At 50.8% G+C, this 18448-nt stretch overlaps 1 protein-coding gene across 1 annotated transcript; it reads right to left on the bottom strand.

The window, feature by feature from the left end:
- Positions 1 to 1301: 1301 nt before the first annotated feature.
- On the bottom strand, positions 1302 to 16132 carry MAT1A (methionine adenosyltransferase 1A). Its single transcript, XM_052641112.1, has 9 exons — positions 16039 to 16132; positions 12304 to 12381; positions 11380 to 11502; positions 8465 to 8577; positions 7985 to 8128; positions 3761 to 3979; positions 2519 to 2701; positions 2048 to 2181; positions 1302 to 1404 (listed from the first exon to the last, which is right to left on the bottom strand). The coding sequence occupies exons 1-9, from the start codon at positions 16130 to 16132 to the stop codon at positions 1302 to 1304; spliced, it is 1191 nt and encodes a 396-aa protein (XP_052497072.1).
- Between the last annotated feature and the right edge of the window lie 2316 nt (positions 16133 to 18448).

Below are 18448 nucleotides of genomic sequence, written 5' to 3'. Positions count from 1 at the left end.
CAAAGGTAGAAATCTCCTCATGACATCTCAGCCAACTTAGCTCCCTCTAGGAGTCGAGACTTGCCACTTCAGTCACCATTTATCATTTGAATTCAGGCCTTTGGGCTGTCCTCTCTGGAAGGGGGATCTGAGAGGCTCACCCACTTATTCCAACAGCACTCAGATTGCAGGGGTTACGAGAGAGAGAGACGAGAGAGAGAAAGGGGTCAGAGAGAGAGAAGCACGCAGAGGACACAGGGTTCCATCCCTTAAGGGACAGGCTGCTGCTTCTGCTCTAGGAAGCCTTATATGGGACAGGACTGGCCTTGGACCCTCATCGGAGGAGTCCATGGGCCCAACCCTGCGTGTCCCTGAGTAGTCAGGGGCTGGGATAACATAGGTGCCTCTTAATTTCAAACTCCAGCCCAGCCCCATGGGCCAGGATATCCAGCACCGCCTGATCTTTCTTCTGAAATTACAGAGGCAAAGGAAATATCCCTTTGGTTCTGTCTTGGCTCTGTAGATCACTGCTCAGGGGTCACCAAGGGGGTCGATCCCCTAACTCCCAGCAAACTCAGGTCTTCAGGACAGAGGTCACAGCCTCATGTCTTCACTCAGACCTGTTTCTAGCATGAGATCAGGGTGGGGGGTGGTGCTGAGGGTGAGGGGCCAAAGTGTATGGGCTCACAATTCAAAGATCCGAGACGCATGTCCAGGCCCCGACCCGCGCAGCTGTGGGCCCTGTGAAAGTTACCTCGGCCTCCTCACCTTAAATGCAGGTAACACAAGGGGTCACCTCATCATATTGCAGTGAAGAAGAAATGCGATCAGTGATGAGCGTGGTCTCTTGCACGCTAGCTGCTGTCACCCCTGCCCCAGGCATGGCCTGGGAGGGCCTGTGGGAAGGCCCAGGATCAGGACGTTGACCACAGGGCTGCAGACCTAAAGGGTGGCCCGGCACGCCCAGACCTTCACGGAGCCCTGAGATCTTCCTAGCACACGCCAGGGAGGGAGGGGCCCGCTCAGGGTCCAGGCTGCGGGGGCGGGTGAGTGAGCAGGTTTCCTCCGACAGGGGTGCTATTTCCATTAAATTCACATCACGTTGGTCTGGGGGAGAGGCAGGGAAACATAGTGACTGGCGTCATGAGTAGACCTGAGCCCCAGCACCAGAAGGCCCCCTTCCTCCTGCTCAGTCAGAGGGGCCTGGCTCTGCCCAGGAAGGGGGCAGTGGGTGATCTGAGAGCTGGGGTCCTGGAGGAGAGGAGCATGGCTCTGTCCCACCTGAAGGCTGCAGGGCTCACCAGGCCTGGCCCCCAGCAGAACTAAAATACAAGCTCCTTGGGAACTTCCCAAGGGAACTCGCTTCTCCCGAAGTGGCCGTAGCACGCCGTCTTCTGGTAGATGGGTTTCTTCAAGTCCAAGTCCCTGCGCGTTCAGTAGAGCAAAGGGTCAGTTTTAATGGAAGAGGAGGGGAGTGTCTTTCCCTGAATTGGGGGCACAGGAGTAATGAACAGACTATGAGTGTGTGCGGTGTTAACCACTCAAGAGCAATTCTCCCTAAATTTCCTATCTCTGCCATGCCACACCTTACAAGGTCACTGCCACTGGTGCTTAAGAAACAGTCTCAGGGTTCCGGGACAGCCTGATCAATCACACAGACAGACGCACCAGGAATCAGGATTTGAACTCTGGCCTACACTCTGCTCCACTGACCTGGCACAAACCAACATCGACACCACAAGCTCCAGAAAACAGGGGTGGCATTAGAAGCAAGATCAGTTGGGGCCAGACTTGCTGACTCAGTTCCCAGTCATCTGGTCTTGCAGTTATTTTCCTAAGATCCCCAACCTGCTCAAAGATGGGCTCCCTGAAGTCAGTGTCTGTTGGGCTCTTTCAGCCTGAAAACTAGACATTCTGCATTTGGGGTTTGCACTGTACTGGGCCAGGAGCTTGAAGCCCCTCCTGCTTCTAGGGGGCTGAACATCCTTCCTTCTGATTCTCTTTCCGATAAGCAAGCACCAGGTGGGGGAAAGTGGGCTTTTTCCAATGGCAGGGGCGGCCATTTTACCTGACGATGACACCAGGCCGAAGGTCGAAGTTCTTACTGACCACATCCAGCAGCTCTCTCTCTGTCTTCTGGGAGGTTCCATAGGTGAAGATGGAAATAGACAGTGGCTCAGCCACACCAATGGCATAGGACACCTGTCAGAAGAGCCCAGGGTCAGGGACAGGCCCCTCACGGAGACCTTGATGTCCTCAGGGGGAGGCCGTTGAAACCACACACGCCCTGCCCAATACACTCTCCCTACCCCCAGCCCTCATCTGCGTAGATACACCCGCCATGTCACAGCTGCAGTTTCCACGCATGCCCTGCTGCCTGAAGGCTTCTGCTATCCCACTCCTGGGTTTGCAGGACAGTGGCCACAAAACCCAACATGGCACAGAGTCACGTCCTCTGGCAGTGCGGGCCTTCCGCCAGGCCAGTGCGCCCCTCCTGAGGGCAGGTGTGGTGGTCCAAGCAGGGCAGGGTTCCACCCACCTGCACCAGCACCCTCCGGCAGAGCCCTGCCTTCACCAGGGACTTGGCCACCCAGCGGGCAGCGTACGCCGCCGAGCGGTCCACCTTGGTGTAGTCCTTCCCAGAGAAGGCACCTCCGCCGTGTGCCCCCCAGCCGCCATAGGTGTCCACGATGATCTTTCGGCCAGTGACACCGGCATCCCCCTGCAGAGGAAGAGGAAGACGCAGAAGATGTGGGGGGAGGGGTGGCGAAACACTGGGATGGCCACTAGACCACGACTTGGAGACAGTCTCTGAAGCTTCTAGGAGTGCGTCTTCCAAAGACCCCCTTGGCCGAGAGTCAGCCAGATACCCTGGGCTCTAATCCCAGTTCAGTCACTGAGTAGTCACTGAAGTCAGGTCACCAGCTGGAACCTTGTCAGAAAAAGGCCCCTCGTCAGATGGGCACTGGGGTCACAGCCTGCTCCCCAAGCCTTTGCTGTAGGAGTCGATCATAATGGAGAAACCCAAGTTCAGATGGGAACTGCGCTGGGACCAATATACCCTGGGCGGAGCCCCAGCTGGTGCCACCTGGCAAACATCATTCCCCGTTTGCTCAGGTGTCTATTCCATGCAATGCAAGTCCACAGAAGATGTTTGAGGGGGCTCTATATTAAATGACATGGGGAAAGTCTGCATATTATACCACCGCAACACCCGCCCCACCTGGAAATCCACAGTTCTAAGCAGCATGCCAAGGCCCTGAGCATGCCAAGGCCCTGAGAAGTTCTGCAGGAAAATACAGGACTTCCATTCACCCTGGGTTTCTGTGCCACTCTGGCCTAGGACCCCGCCTGAGAGCTCTGTTACATGGCAACACATCCACAGCAGAGATGCCTGGCAGTGGTCAGCGGCCTCTCCAAGGGGCTAGGCCACTCTCTGCTTGCTCATGCCTGTGGCACAGGAGAAAGGGGCCACTCTGTGTCCCCACCTTGGTGCCCACAAGAGCTGCAGGTCACACGTGGCCAAGACCCAGGAAACGCCACCAGGGCAAGCCCACCAGGGCAAGCTCGGCACCTGTGATGGAAAGTTAGCTAGCCCCTTGGCCGGGAACCTCCTGGGACATGTTCCCCACCCTCCTGTACTGAGGGTACATAGCAGGCTGCACAAAGTGAGCTGACTTCACATCTCACTCAGGGCCAAGTCACACAAAGCCACCACCTCCTGCAGGTTTGTGCTGGGGACGTAAGCAAAATCAGGGCTCATCTGGAGACAGGGATGCACCTGGGGGCCTCCGATGACAAACCGCCCACTGGGCTGCAGGTGGTAGATGGTGTCCTCGTCCAGGTACTGTGCTGGCACGACCGCCCTGATCACCTGCTCCTTCAGGGCTCTGCGCATGTCCTCCAGTGTGATGTCTTCATTGTGCTGCACGGAGATGACGATGGTATGGACACGCATAGGGATGACCGCGCCGTTGTCCTGCCGGTACTGCACTGTCACCTGGGGGTGGCGGGGGGGAGGAAATGTGAAGTCCTGCCCAGACCTGAGGACACTCCGTTGCTGGGCAGAGGTGCCGAGGAGGTGGACAGGGCTCCCAAAAGCCAGAGGGGGCGCCGGCCTCCTGTCCTCAAAGGGCCTTCAGGGAAGTTCATCACATTCTTATAGCAAATGACTGCCTGGCGCCATGAGCTGATCAGGCAGGAGGCACAAGCTAGTCCCACGCAACCACAATCAGTGCCATTTTGGAGACCCAGGTGTTGCAGAGTTGCCTCTGTCTGTGACTCAGCAGACGACTCCCTCTGTCTCTGAGGGTCCTGTGTGCCAGCAAATGTCCCTCCACTAAAGCCCTGTCCTGACCCTCCATGGCTCTAGGTAAGACACCCAGGCTTCTGCTAAGAACACAGCGGTCCACAGGCCACGTGCCCGCTGCCTCAGCTCCTCAATGGAGGGCCTCTGGAAACATATGTGCCCAGGGACCTTGTCTGGTGGAGGGACCTGAGCCAGGGTGATTGAGCCAAGAGGCAGCAGCAAGGCCTGGGTTGCCAGCCTCCAGGTATTTGGGCAAAAGCAAGGAAGAGCCGCAGGCACAAGGAAAGCAGGATCATGTCTGCAGCTCCCCTGCAGGGCTGGCCACAGGACAGAGCTGGGACTCTCTCCCCGCAGCATAGTCAGTTCTGTGCCTGTTTCATGCGTTATCAATGAATACTGCCGCCATCCCAGCAAGCTGGGCACAATTGTCCCCACTTTACAAACGAGAAAAGTCAGGCTCCGCGAAGAATAAAAACTTCCTTGAAGTCACAGGCCAGTCAGTGAAAAGCCCACGAGCCAGCCGCTGTTCCGCCTGCTCCCTCAGCCTGTGTCACGGCCACAGCAGTGCAGACAGAATGCTTTTGCACCCTGTCCTCTCCCAGCTCGCCAGAGAGGGCAAGAGCCCATGTCCCAGCCTGCGCACCTTGGGCTGCACACAGAGCGAGAGGGAAGGAGGTGGTGCGGAAGGCAGATGAGGCTGGAAAAATAAAAAAAAGAAGCTGGCATTGACTGGGTGTGTACTCTGTGCTACAAGGAATGCCAAATGCTGTGAGAAGTTGCTACCAGCACCATTTCAAAGACGAGAAAAAATGGGCTTCCAGAATGTAAATACTTCGGTCAAGATTGCACAGCCAGCAAAGGGGGGCTGTGACCTGGAACTGTGCAGCCTGGTAACTGGGCTCTGCCCAGCAGAAGGCTGTCACCCAAGACCCTCAGTACTGGAGCCCCAGGCCCCACTGCTACCCAAGGCAGTGTGGACCCACAGGAACAGTGCCCAGATGGCCCTGGCAGGGACGTTGACCAGCAGGCACAGGCTGCTCCCACCCCAAGGGCCTTGATAGGACTGCATGCAGCAAACGGTGTCTCCCTGGGGCTCTGCCTAAGGCAAAGACCTCTTCGATATCCATCAAACTCTATGTCCTGCCTGGTCCAAAGAACAACGGGGTGGGGTCCAGAAAAAGGAAGAGACAGAGCCCTGGCTGCACAATGCTTGATCCTAGGGTGACGGGCATATGTACATCAGCTGTGAACCGAGCATAGCACCTTTCATGCTGGGCTGCATGCACTCCCAGACCTGAGAGAGGAAGCTGGAGTTGGGGGCTTGGGAGCTCCAGAGGGGAGGCTCCACAGCAGCTCTGGACTCAGACCTGCTGTACCTGGCCTTCAGAGAAGGCTCGCTTCCTGAGTTGCTGCTGAGGTCCATCTCCAATGCTCCTGGGCTCCCCCACTCTGCCGCAAACCCCAAGCAGAGCTGTGGCTGAGTGAAGGGCCCTAAGCATTGCGCTTATCTCGTGTCAGCAAGATGTGGAGAAAAGTACACCATGGAAAACACAACTCTGGCCAGGTACAAAAATAGCCATTTGTACTGCCACCCCGCCCTTAGTTATCAGCAGCAAAAATTTGTTCAGGTGGAAAGGCTCAGTCTGTTCACAGTCAACACTATGGGCAGGTGATAAAAATCCTTTACCAGTAGACGAGAAGGCCCAGACATTGTTCCCAGCAAGACACCTCTCCCATGGTAGCAGCCTTGTGGAGGCTGGCAGAGGACATTTATATGAGAATTCAGTGTCTCCTTGCAAGAAGGGAAAGCCTGGAAGGGCCCGTCTTCCCCTCCCTCCCTCATTGCCCTCTGGACTCGGAAACCTACTATTACTAAGCAAACATAGGAGGCCTTTGCTATTTCAGGGAATCTGATAGGTGAGCCCTCCAATGCTCACCCTCAAGGAGGGAGAAGGAAGCCTGAGCCACTCCACTCACTTCTTCTCATCTGTGTTCTGGGATTTCTCCGCCCTTCCTCCCCACCCCCACATAGCTCTGGCACAGAACGGAGCAGGCAGGGCAGGCTCCTTTCTTTTGGTGCCATCACGACCTACATATTTCAGCTCTTCGGCCCACTACCTCGAAGATCCCCTGAGTGATGCTCATGAACCCACTTCCCAGTGTGGGGGTCACGTGCATAACACCTGAGGTCCCAAGGGCTTCCTTTAGGCCACAGAGACACTCTGTTGCTCCAGGTACGGCCAATATGCAGCCTCCACCATGGGCAGCCTGGCCCTTGGGGAGTACCGAGACAGTCACAAGCACCGTGCTGAACTATAAGACCACATGAGCCAAATTCCAAGTGCAGGATAAGAAGACGTCCCATTCGAGAGTGATCGGGGGAGACCAGAAGGAGGCGGGAGCCAGGCTGGCCACTGAAGGACAGGTGGGGACCAGAGAAAGATTTCAAGGAAAGTGAGGGGTGAGAGCACAGGTGCGAAGGACTGAGAAACGAAGGGAACTTGAGTGAAAGCGTAAGGATTAAGCAAAGACTGGGGGTTGGGATCGAGGAAAGTAAAGCCAGAAGACCTTTAAATGCCTGCTTTAAATGCCAGAATAACAAGTGGGTACTCCTCTCGCCTCCAATAGGAAGTAGAAAGTTGTAGATGGTTCTGAGCAGGTATAAGGAAATTAAAAGCAAAGTCCAAGGCAAATTAACTGAAGTTTCCAGACAGAGAGAGTCTTTAGGAGGACACAGTAAAGCCCGGCCTGGGAAAGGGGGCCGGAGAAGAAGGGATGTTCTAGAGGGACAAGTGTAACCCAGACCCAGTGGAGACAGAGAGAGCCGGGGAAAGGTGGGCTCCACGAAACCCCTTCAGCTGAGGAGCACTCCTGGGGCCCATGTGTTTGCAAGAGGAGTGAGAAATGGGGGCTGGTGATTCAGACAGACCTGCAGGTGGAAGATTTGGAAGCCAAGTGTGCAGACGTGAAAATAACCCACAAGTGTGGGTAGCAGGAAAGAGAATGTAGAAGGAAGTGTCCAGACCCCACTGGAGTGCGGAAGTAGAGTTGGGAAAGGAGCTCTGAGGAAAGGGGCCATCAGGGTTATCAGGATGTGGAGAGTGAAGGCAGACAGAGGCCTCAGCATGTGCCAGCACTTGCATTACCGCCAGCTCTCACATCCGGACTCAGTGCGCATTTCATCACGGCAGGGAACACGGGGTCAGGGTCACTGGCAACAGAGCATCAGGATCAGCAAAGGTAAATCCTTTCTATGAGAAGCAAAGCAAAAGGGCTGCAGCAAGCTACAGACAGCACCTGTTCATGGGGTATTCAAGCTTTGCTTAAGACACGGAGACCTGACAGGCAGTGGCCAAAAGTCTGAAACCAGTTACGAAGGTTTGTGGCAGGAACTGGGGAATCATATTACTAGAGTAAACATGTGCTAAGAAGTCCCGCCCCCAAAAAATCTAGAACTGTTCATTTTTCTGGGTTTAAAACTTTTTCATACTAAAATGTTGGCGGATCAGGGGAGAAAAGAAAAGATTTATCTGGAGCAGAAGATTTTTCAAATAAATAGTTCTTTTCAGATTCAACATTTCTTTGAGTGCCCAGAGAGAACATTTTGATCTTAACATATGACCAGAATCAAGAGGAAGGGGTTAGTTTGAGGTGCATTTCTGGAGCCCTGCAGGGGCTCAGAGAGCAGGGGCTCACCTGTGTCTTGGAGTCAGGCCGCAGCCAGGGGAGTTGCCCTGAGCGCCGCAGCTCTGCCATGCGGGCGTTGAGTCTGTGAGCCAGCATGATGGTGAGGGGCATGCACTCTTCCGTCTCATCCGTGGCATAGCCAAACATCAGGCCCTGTAGCAGACACCCATTTCAGGCTACAGGTGACAACTCTCTTCAGATCTAAAGCCCCACTGGCCCTCCACCCTTCCAGGCATATGACTTTTTATACTGGGTATTTGTGGAGGGGAAGACAGGGTCCCCAAACCCAACACTCTAGGTAGGGAGACAGGCCACACCGGGCATTCCCAACCCATCCTGCCCTCCAGCTAGGCTGTGTGACTCCAGACAGGGGGCGGGGGAGCTCTGCCCACAGCGCACTCAGTCCATTACCCACGAACAGCCAGCCCTGTGACACAGAGCACACTGCCCTCCAGTTCTGATGTGGCGCCCACGCTAGTGTTTAGTGACCTGATCGCCGGCACCGACATCCTCTTCATTTCTGTCCAGGTGGACACACTGGGCGATATCCGGGGACTGCTGCTCCAAAGCCACCAGCACGTTGCAGGTCTTGAAGTCAAAGCCTGGACACAAGGAGAGCAGGCCTAAGCTGAGGGAGGCTGGAGCTCCTGGGGGCTGCTTGGCACCCAAGAGGGCATTTAGTATTGGGGTGGGTGGTCTCTGCCATCAGTCTGGGCTCAGAACTGAGGCCTAGGATGGGGAATGTAAGTATCCTTCTCATCCTATCACATGGAACTCTTAAGTCAAAACAAAAAACAAAAAACCCTCCACAGTGTATTAAACTACACCTCAGTTAAAAATATATACCCTACACAGAACGGTGGTATGAAAACCAGATAACAGCTACAGCTGCTCTGGTAGAAGGGTGGTGGATGACCAAGGGCCTGCCCGCTTAGGCTCTCCCCGAGGTTGAAAATCACTGCATTAAGTGAATACCAAGGGCCCTTCCAACACTGCCTATCAGAGGCCAAGTATCAGAAATATACACCAAACCCAAGTATCAAATATACTGAACAATAAATAGGTGCATGTGGGCCATCCAGAGACACTCCCGAGTCAGAGTGCCCCAAGCCCGAGGTGTGCACAGGGCCTGGAGCAAAGTGGGAAAAACCATACCTCTGGAGGCTGAGGCCCCTGCCAGCCTACCCCCAAAGCTCAAGCACAGAGATGGAGCTAAACCCCCCCTCCTGCCTGGCCCAGGCTGGGGACTGTGGGTTGGGGCCTGGGACACAGACATCTTGGGTAGCAGCAGCTCAGGCCAAGAAGCCCCACGAGGGTGCCACTAGGCAGACTGCACACTCTTTCCAAATTGGTTTTCCCCATCTTGCTGGGCTCAGCTACAGGATGAGTATGAATGAGGAGCAAAAATGCACAGAGACTGCACCACAAAGTCAAGTATCAGTGACACACTGACTGTCACCCTCTTCCAATCTGTTCTCCCACCCATGCGGCCAGAATGGGCCTACTAAAACAAATAAAACCACAAAAATACCCCTAGGTTCAACCTGTTATTTACCTGCAAGCTTCAAGTGAAGACCTGCCACCAAAGGCAGTAAACTGGAATCTGCTCAGCTCCAGCCAGGCTTTCCCAGCTGAGCCCTCAACCGAAGTGAACTCAGGTTTAGCGTAAACACAACCTCCTTTTCCACCTCCACGAGGACCCTCTGCCTAGAAAGCTCTTCCTCTGACCCCCGTCCCCCTCCACAAGTCCATCCAGCTCTCAGTAAACATCCCTGAGCGGCCCCCACCCCAGCTCTTCAATGCACACTCTGCCGCTGACTCGCTGCCGAGCATCTCGTACCGCATCACACTTGATGCCAGGCAGTGCCTCTACTCAGGAGTGCCAGGCCACCTTGACCTCTGCAGCCCCTATTCCTAGTGAAGGCTTCTGAATACACACACCAGGGAACAGCCTTCAGCTGCCAAGGGCTCACCAAATCCCCATTTCACCTTACACTCCCTGTCTAAAGAATAAATCTCAGTGCTGAGACGGAATGAAAGGCTCCAAGTCACTTGGGGAAACAGTTCAGGGCACTAAGGGGAGAGGAGGAGGGCTTAGAAAGGTCAACTCTGCAGCGAAGAGCAGTGGGAGCCTCTAGCCTGGGGGCCTTGTGACTGCAGGCCAGCCCGCAGCCGGCCGGTCCCCTTGGTGCAGGCGTGCTGACAAGAAGAGCTGGGCCCACTCCCACTTCTCTCTTCTAGGGGAAGTAACACCCCTGGGAAACTACTTTCCTACTACCTAATGCAGAACAAAGTTTGCTCTTGGATAAGTAAATAATAAGTTGGCTCTTCTTGGCAGAACAGGGTGAAGGGTTGCAAGGTAACGTGGCAGGGAGCTGCTGTTCTGGGACAATATGCCTGCTCCGTGAACACCCTTTGTGCTGGCTGGGAGAAGCAACCTGTACTCACTGGTTTCTTCTTCCCAGAGGTTCCTGATATATCCGCAAAATTTCTGTATGCTCAAGTGAGTCCTTTGGGCAAGCCAGCAGGTAGGTGGCCGCACCAAGCTTCTATGTGTCTGTGCCTTCACACAGAGAGGGCCTCTCTCACATAAAAGACGTGTGCATGTCACAGCAGCCTGCCCTGACCCACAAAGATGCCACATATCACCCCAAACAACCAATAAATAGACCAGTGTACCCCAGTCCTAGAATTGGGCCCTCATGCCCTGTCCTTTGACGCCCTCCAGGCTGGGCTCCTTCCCAGCCTGCCTGTTCCTACCGTGCAGGCGTCTGCTTCAGGGCCCTCAATTCTCTCACCCCCACCTCATCACAGGGCTCCTCCTCAACTCCAGCCAGTGCCTGGGCCTCTTCCTGGGGTTGCAGGCTCCCACACTGCCTGGCACTGGAGCCACCCTGGGCCAGCCTCTCCTCCACCTGCTTTCGGCACCTGTATTGGACTGAGTCACCTTCTTCTCTATGTGGGAAAGAGTAGCCTAGCTTAGCAGAAAGCACGGAGTCCCAACTGGGGATAGCCACTTACTGACTGTGCCACCTATATGAGTTATTGACATCTCTAAGCCTCAGTTTCCTCATTTGCATCATAGGGAGTGGAGCAGAGTTCCTCCAACAACACACACACACACACACACAGATCTGCCCCAGCGCCCAGCAGACAACACGTCCCCAAGAGAGGGCAGCCCCTTGGACCCAGAGCTTCTTCTTCTTCTTCTTCTAAGAAGTTAGGACCGTAAACAAGACCAGAGTCAGCCACAGATGGACAAGGGCCAGTCTGCCTGGGCTGCCATGCTGTTGCCAGAGCTTGCGAGCCCTGGACCCTGGCAAGTGGGCCCAGAAGGAGAGACATTTGCTCTTCCAGGAGATGGGGAGCCTCAGGTGGGCCCCGTCCCAGGGTCCCGGCCTCACCCTTGGCAGAGTCGTCGTAGCCGATGTGCTTGATGGCCTCCCGCACCACACGCTGGTAGTCCACCATGGCCACAGAGGTGATCTCCCCGCACAGAAGCACCATGCCCGTCTTGCACACCGTCTCTGAAGGAAAGAGACAGGCTAGTGGCCACGTGCTGGATAAGGGGACCTCTCAGAGTGCTGACAGAGACCCGCACAAGAGACCACACAGGGAACGGACTCCAGAAGGACCATCACGGTGATAACAGGCAGTACAGCCCAGCACAAGTTCTGACCGTCTTCACAGGCGTTCAGAGACCTGCACTTTGGAAAGAATTGGGCACACGAATTCCAAGTTTCTATACCACGCACTTACTACTTGCCCGATCCTGAACTGCTTGTTCAGCCTCGGCTGTTGGATGGAAATAATCCTAAGACTGCTGTGTGCATTGCAACGAGACAATGGCTGCAAGTAGTCATAAAAAATGCAGCCAGCATACATGAGGCCTCTTTTGCCCCCTTACAGCTAAAGCGCCACTGCAGGCTTTAGGGTATGGGGTCCTGAGCACAGAGTCAAGGCAAGTTATTTATAAACACGTCAGGGTGAAGTTCACCCTTAGAGGGACACGGGTCCCTACAGTGCTCAGTCTGAGGGCTAGGGTGGCGCTGGAGAGGGAAGGGTGGGTCTGAGCATTGGACAAAACAAGCTGCTGACTGTGAGGAGAGTGGGGCTCTGGTCTCCACACTAGGACCCCTACCCTATGACCTTGGCCAAGGGATACCCAAGATCCCCTCTGTAAAGTTGAAGCGACTAGTCCTATCACCCCAGGGCCCTCTAGGCCCCGAAGTCCCCGGTTCCCTGCTGTGCCAAGGGCTTCAACCTGGGCACAGGTTTCGAGTCGAGCCCACTTAGGGCTCCAGCAGGAGGGGCCAGGCATCTCTTACCACAGGCCACCTTGGCATTGGGGTCCTGCTTGAGGTGGGCATCCAGCACTGCATCACTGATCTGGTCGCAGATCTTATCTGGACAAGAGGGAACATGAGCAAAATTCACAGACATGTCAAGCCTAAAAACTGAAATGTTAAAACAATTAGATATTTTGCCAATTTACACATCAAGTCTACCCAAGAGGACACTTTTAAAGCATAAGAAATTGTAAATTTTTGGAATTTTTATTTCTTCCCACTTTTGCCTTAATTTTGGATGATGTATATTATATAAAGTCATAGAATTTCCTAAAAGAAAAGTATATTCCAAAGCCAGTTACAAGAGTCTAAAGTAATTCACATATACACACACGTATATTCTTCCAATCAAAAAGTATCTCATTCATAGAAAACTAGATTTATAGGAATATCTAACTGTATCTAAACAAATAATAGAGACAGATGTGCAAGGAACTAAGATACACACACAGAAATATCTCATTCCTCAGCATATTTCCTTAAATTCTAACATCAAGAAAAGTCCTAGAAACAGAATTTAAAACACTAATGGCATCAGTGAGATTAGGCGCCGACGGGTAGAAGAGGCCAGAACAGGTAGAGGCTTGTACTGCTGGTTCCACCAGTTAGAGTGCGCTGTGCATAAAGCCACGCCCACTTCCATGACTCCAGCTCTAAGAATCCTGCAAGAGAACCTCTACAAATCACGGCCATTGCTGTTTTGCTGAACACTTCCACAAGCTGCTCTGAGATCCTCCCCACCATCATTCAGCCTCCTGAAGGCCTGATGTCCCAGCAGCCGGGTCTGATCTGCTCATCAAGGTGGGACTGACAAAAGTTCAACATGGGCTGGTACTTCATCTTGTTCTTCTATGATTTGCCTTAAATATTCCTCATGGTCGATGGGATTTCCCTAGTGATCCAGTAGTCAAGAATCTGCCAATTGATGCAGGGGACGTAGGTTCAATCCCTGGTCCAGGAAGATGTCACATGCTGGAGCAAGCCGGGTGTGGCCACTGCTGAGCCCCTGTGCCTGGAGCCCGTGCTCCACAACAAGAGAAACCACCACAATGAGAAGTCAGCACACTGCAGCTAGAGAGTAGCCCCCTCTCAGTGCACCTAGACAAAAACCATGCACAGCAACGAAGACCCAGTGCAGCCAAAATACATAATTTAAAAAAAGACTCCTCATGGTCGAGCATGTAGACACTGGAGAAATCCACTCTTGCTCTGGAGTTATGTGTACTGCCAATGTTTACCAACTCAGAATTAAAAGTGACGTCTATTTGCACATATTACATCTTGTTTAGTGTTCAAAATACCTACAGAGTCCACTCTTAGTAAGTTAATAAGATTTTTCCCAGACTTATTGGAGTATAATTGATATATTAAAATTTGAATATAATTAATGTATGTAAATTTGGCAAGTTTGGTCATATGTACATACTTGTGTTATCATCACCACAATTAAGATTTAATATACAACCATCACCTCTCAAATTTCCTTGTGTCCCTTTTGTCATTTTATAAGTTTTTAAATTAAGAAGGCAGGCCCAGAATCAAGCATTTCTGATTTTGAAAGTACATATGAAATTCTGTAGTTAAAATGTTAATCTGAAGGTTAATTCTCTAATCTTTCCTTCAGAAGCTGCTACTAAATATATATTTGAGTTTTTCCATCTCCCTGCTGATCCTGGTTATAAATCAAGGTTTGCCTGAGTTCATGCCCCTGCAACCACCTACCAGTAAAGGCCTCCTACTGCTCAAATACCACTTTAGACCCAGCCATCAGGACTCCTAGGAGCCACTCACATGCTGATCATGGGCGACTCTGCTCACTCAGAGGACACAGGTCACATTTTGCAGTGCACACAGGGAAATGGGGTAGGGATATTAGGGATAAACTGGAGTTGAGAGAGGGTACTAAGATAGCTGCGTAGATTAAGATAATGCCTTAGGAGGGCCTTTCTCAACTGTTTAAGGCTTTCAAATTTTCTATCAATATCACTTAGTAGCCTTAAGACAGCTAATAGTTTTCTTGGAAGTTGAAAAGGAAGCATTAATCTTATCTTTCTGATGGAGAGGAATTCAGCACTGGAATGACAAGAAAACCACCAAGAAATCTGTTTTACATGGACAGCTAATGTACAGTGGTAAGCTAAATCAGACAAATTGAAGGGCTGCCATTAAGCAGACAAAACGGTCAACTGAATAGAATTTCCATTTTCTGTCCACTGAGCACATAGCTGTGTGTACAATGGGACCACTGGCCACTGTTTGTGAAAAAGCACCCTCTTCCTCCACATGGAGCAACTTCTATATATGGCCATTTTCTGACCTGTAGATGGCCTTAATAAGTCATGGAGCTGTCCAGAATACATCAGACATAGCAGAGAATCTGAGCCTATGAGTAAAGTAAACCTAGGAGTTTATAAAGTCATGCAGAATGAAAGATGCTGTTTACACTGAAATGAGCTAAGCTACAAACAACATTCAGTTTAAGCCAAGATTTCTCAGCAGCACTATTGACATTTTGGGCTGGAAAATTTCTTTGTTGTGGGGGATGGTCTTGTGTTTAGAAGCACACCTGGCCTCTCTCCACTAACTGCCAGTATCAGGCCATGCCTCAACCCCCTGGAATAGCTGTAACAACCAAAAAATGTTTCCAGATATTACAAAACTCCCTTAGGGGAAAAGGGTTGCAAAAGTTTCCCCAGTTGAGAACCAGTGGCTAAAGCATATGGAAGGGGGCAGCGCACTGAGATATCTAAAGCTGAGTCACAAGGTATAAAAATTAGAGCTCTTTGAGAAATAGCAAGGATGAGGAAGATGAAAAAAAGTTAAACTCGATGATGATAAGTCACCAAAAAGTTCAAATACTCTGGTGAATTTTGAAGAGGTGCTTAAAAGCATAAATCAGTGTGTCTGGCCCCCAGGGTTCTCCTAGATCAGTGGTCCGCAGAATGTGGCTCCCACATCAGCAGTATCAGCATTGCCTGGGAACTTCTTCAGAACACAGATTCTTGAGCCTCACCCAAGACGTATTAAATCAGGAACTCTGGGGGTGGGGCCAGCACTCTGTGTTCTAACAAGCCCACTGGGTGATGGTGAGGCACCCTCAAGTCTGAGAACCACTGTCCCAGAAACTGGAGGCTCCCATCGTGGTCCTCACGGAAGCCTCTCTCATTTCTCCACATCGCACTTTTCAGAGATCAAAAAAAATAAATGCTGGGATTTTCTTGCAGGACCTAGAGATCTGTCTCAGCCCCTATTAGAATGCACTGCTGTTCATTTCTAAACTCTACATGCTTTACATTCAAAACTTAGTGACCCATGGACTTGTTTGTGGGAACATTCTCTGTTGACTTAAGCTGCTCATTGATAAAAAAAAAAAAAAAGCTTTACCAGAAAACAAAACAAAACTCTGTATAAAGTGAATACCTGATGATACCTTCTACACATACAATATGTTTATCCAAGCAACCATATATTCTCTATTGTAGCCCCAAGGAAATGCTGGTGGTGGGCAGCAGCACAGACCCTTGGCTTCATTAACTTACAATCTAATATTTGCATACCAAGTAACTGTTTTACAAAACTGCAATAAAATAAAAAAGACTGCATATTGCTCTTCTTGAGATCCTTGATAGTAATTTATGCACATTGTTTTCCAGGCCTTTAGTAACAGCCCCCTACCCTGTATAGGTTGCCATCTGTCCAAGACCACCTACTCACCCGGGTGCCCCTCTCCTACAGATTCCGATGTGAACATGAATGCTCCTTCCTCACTTAGAGAATGATCACACAGGCCATCCACTGGTCCATTCATCTCTTCACACTTCTCCACTCAGCTTCTTCGAGGTAACAATTTTAATGCTGGGACCTGGCCTAAGGTTTTTTTAATTTTCCTCCTTTAAACCCAACAGGCTCGTCTTTGGCAGAGCCACGGGGCTCACTTCTGCCTAAGTGCCCGCAAGCACGTGAGAGTAAAGGTGCGGATGGGCGAAGAGGAGGGACTGGAGAGGGGTGTGTCACTCCCTCTGACTGGCCAGAGCTTGCTCCTGAGGGACTCCTATATATGGAAAAGTGAAAGTACCTCAGTAGTCATGTGAGAAAACTGGAGGAGTCCATTTTCTGGGAGAGGGGGTCTTCTTACCTTGCGGAATTTTAGCCCTCAGCTCTCATCTCCCAAGCCCTAAGCGTGTGATCAATGTATGGCAAAGAAGGCTGCATAGACTCTGCAGAACTGAAGCTCCTCTGGGACTCTGCTTTAGCTCTACAGCTCATCTCCTCAGTGCTCCAAGGCTAACATCCCACGTAGGAGGTGGGGGTCTGTGGTTGCCCAGGGATACAAATAGGAAGTAAGAAACTCCTTCCCAGGGATACGGTTTAGGCTGAGATCACAGCACAGGGTGGCTGGCCGTCGCTTCTGTGTTCCCGGCCTCCTCCGCCCACATACCTTGTCTGGATTGGGCTCTTCCCCTTCTTCTACCTTCTCAGAGCAGAGCATGCACCTGTATTCTGAGCCAGTTTAGACATTCAACAATAGATTCATTTAGAGAAAAAGCTTTTGAGCCCACTTTTTTTCTGCTAATAGAAATCACATAAACTGTCAACTTCTCTAAGATGCTGGCAGTCACGTTAACAACCAAGATGTTAAAAAATATCTAGATAGGCTATGGAGAACAATGATTTTTGGGGAAAAAAATCCTGAGAGGCAGATTCATTATAGGGAAATTATCAGACTCCAGTTTCCCAAAGCTTCCATATGATAAACACATATGGTCCTACACATTAGGTCCTATATACTTGAGAAACATCCTTCTGGCAAGATCTGCATTATTTTTGCTTTGACCAAGAAAATAAGTAGGGTTATATACTGAACCAATTCTTGCATTAAATGCCAGCATCTTTTACTTCACTCTCTCCAGCTCTCAGATCTAACTGCATCCTTTGACCCAAGGAACAAAAGGGAATTGAAAGCACAGAGAGAGAGAATGGGTGGAGAAACTGGTTCCCACTAGAATGCAATAAAACGTAATCAACCAAAACCTCATGCACCAAACATTGCTCTGTGGGAAGCAAAAAGTAGAACACGGTTGTATGAACTAATAATTCTGGCAACCAAATTCCCTCTTTACTTAGAAGATGAACATTAAAAAAATTTTTTCCAGCGCTCCAAATGCTAAGTTTTCCAACTGGTCAAGAGTGGCAGTACTACCCCTCCATATTAAAGTCACCTCTGCTGGGATAAAATAAGAGATTTTATATATACACATTCAATCAGAGGCATTTCACAAAGAGGGAGCTGGAATGCTCAGTCACAAGATTGCAGAATGTCCAAAGGGGAAAAGGCCACTGGAAAGGAATGGAAAACTAGGAATCAATATAGGGACTTTAGACAACATGGCCTTGTCCCTGTCAACACACAGGAATCCTGTTTGCACTTAAAATATTTCAACATCATTGTCCCTTTGTAAATTTCTTCTGGGTACATTGGTTTCAAACCTGGAGGCGATATGAGCTAATGTTTAATGCAAGCTGTAGACCTGGATTACACTAGCAGTTAACAACTATAGTCATTATGTTCTTTTTTTTTTTCCTTTGTTGGCAAAGTGATGACTCTGCATTTTATTTTTTCATTTAAATTTATTTATTTTAATTGGAGGCTAATTACAATATTGTATTGGTTTTGCCATACATCAACATGAATCCGCCATGGGTGTACACGTGTTCCCCATCCTGAACCCCCCTCCCACGCTTTAAGAACAAGATGTGCATCCAGATCCCTAGAGCTAGCAAGAAGTCAGAAAACAAAGCAGGCTAATTGCCCTCTGAACTCCAAAATGAATAACAGCATCATGGGGTAAAGAGGCAGGGGGTGGGTGAGGGGGAGTGAATGGAAGTGGAAGGGACAACGTCCTGTCCAGAGAAGCAGCACTTCAGAAACATATGCAGGAGGCTTCTGCAGCCTGGACACAGATTCACAGGGAGAGAGGGATCTGGAAGGCACCTAGTTGAGAATCCACTTTATATGAGTCTCATATGACATTCCTACTAAATACTAGGCCACCATAGGCTCTTTCAGCAGATGAATGTTAAAAAGTGCGCAGAACACAGTGGTTAGGAGCATAGGCTTCAGGGC

This window comes from Budorcas taxicolor, chromosome 5 (assembly GCF_023091745.1).
Source record: "Budorcas taxicolor isolate Tak-1 chromosome 5, Takin1.1, whole genome shotgun sequence".
NCBI classification, from domain to species: Eukaryota; Metazoa; Chordata; class Mammalia; order Artiodactyla; family Bovidae; genus Budorcas; species Budorcas taxicolor.
This window is presented reverse-complemented; position numbering and strand designations above follow the sequence as displayed.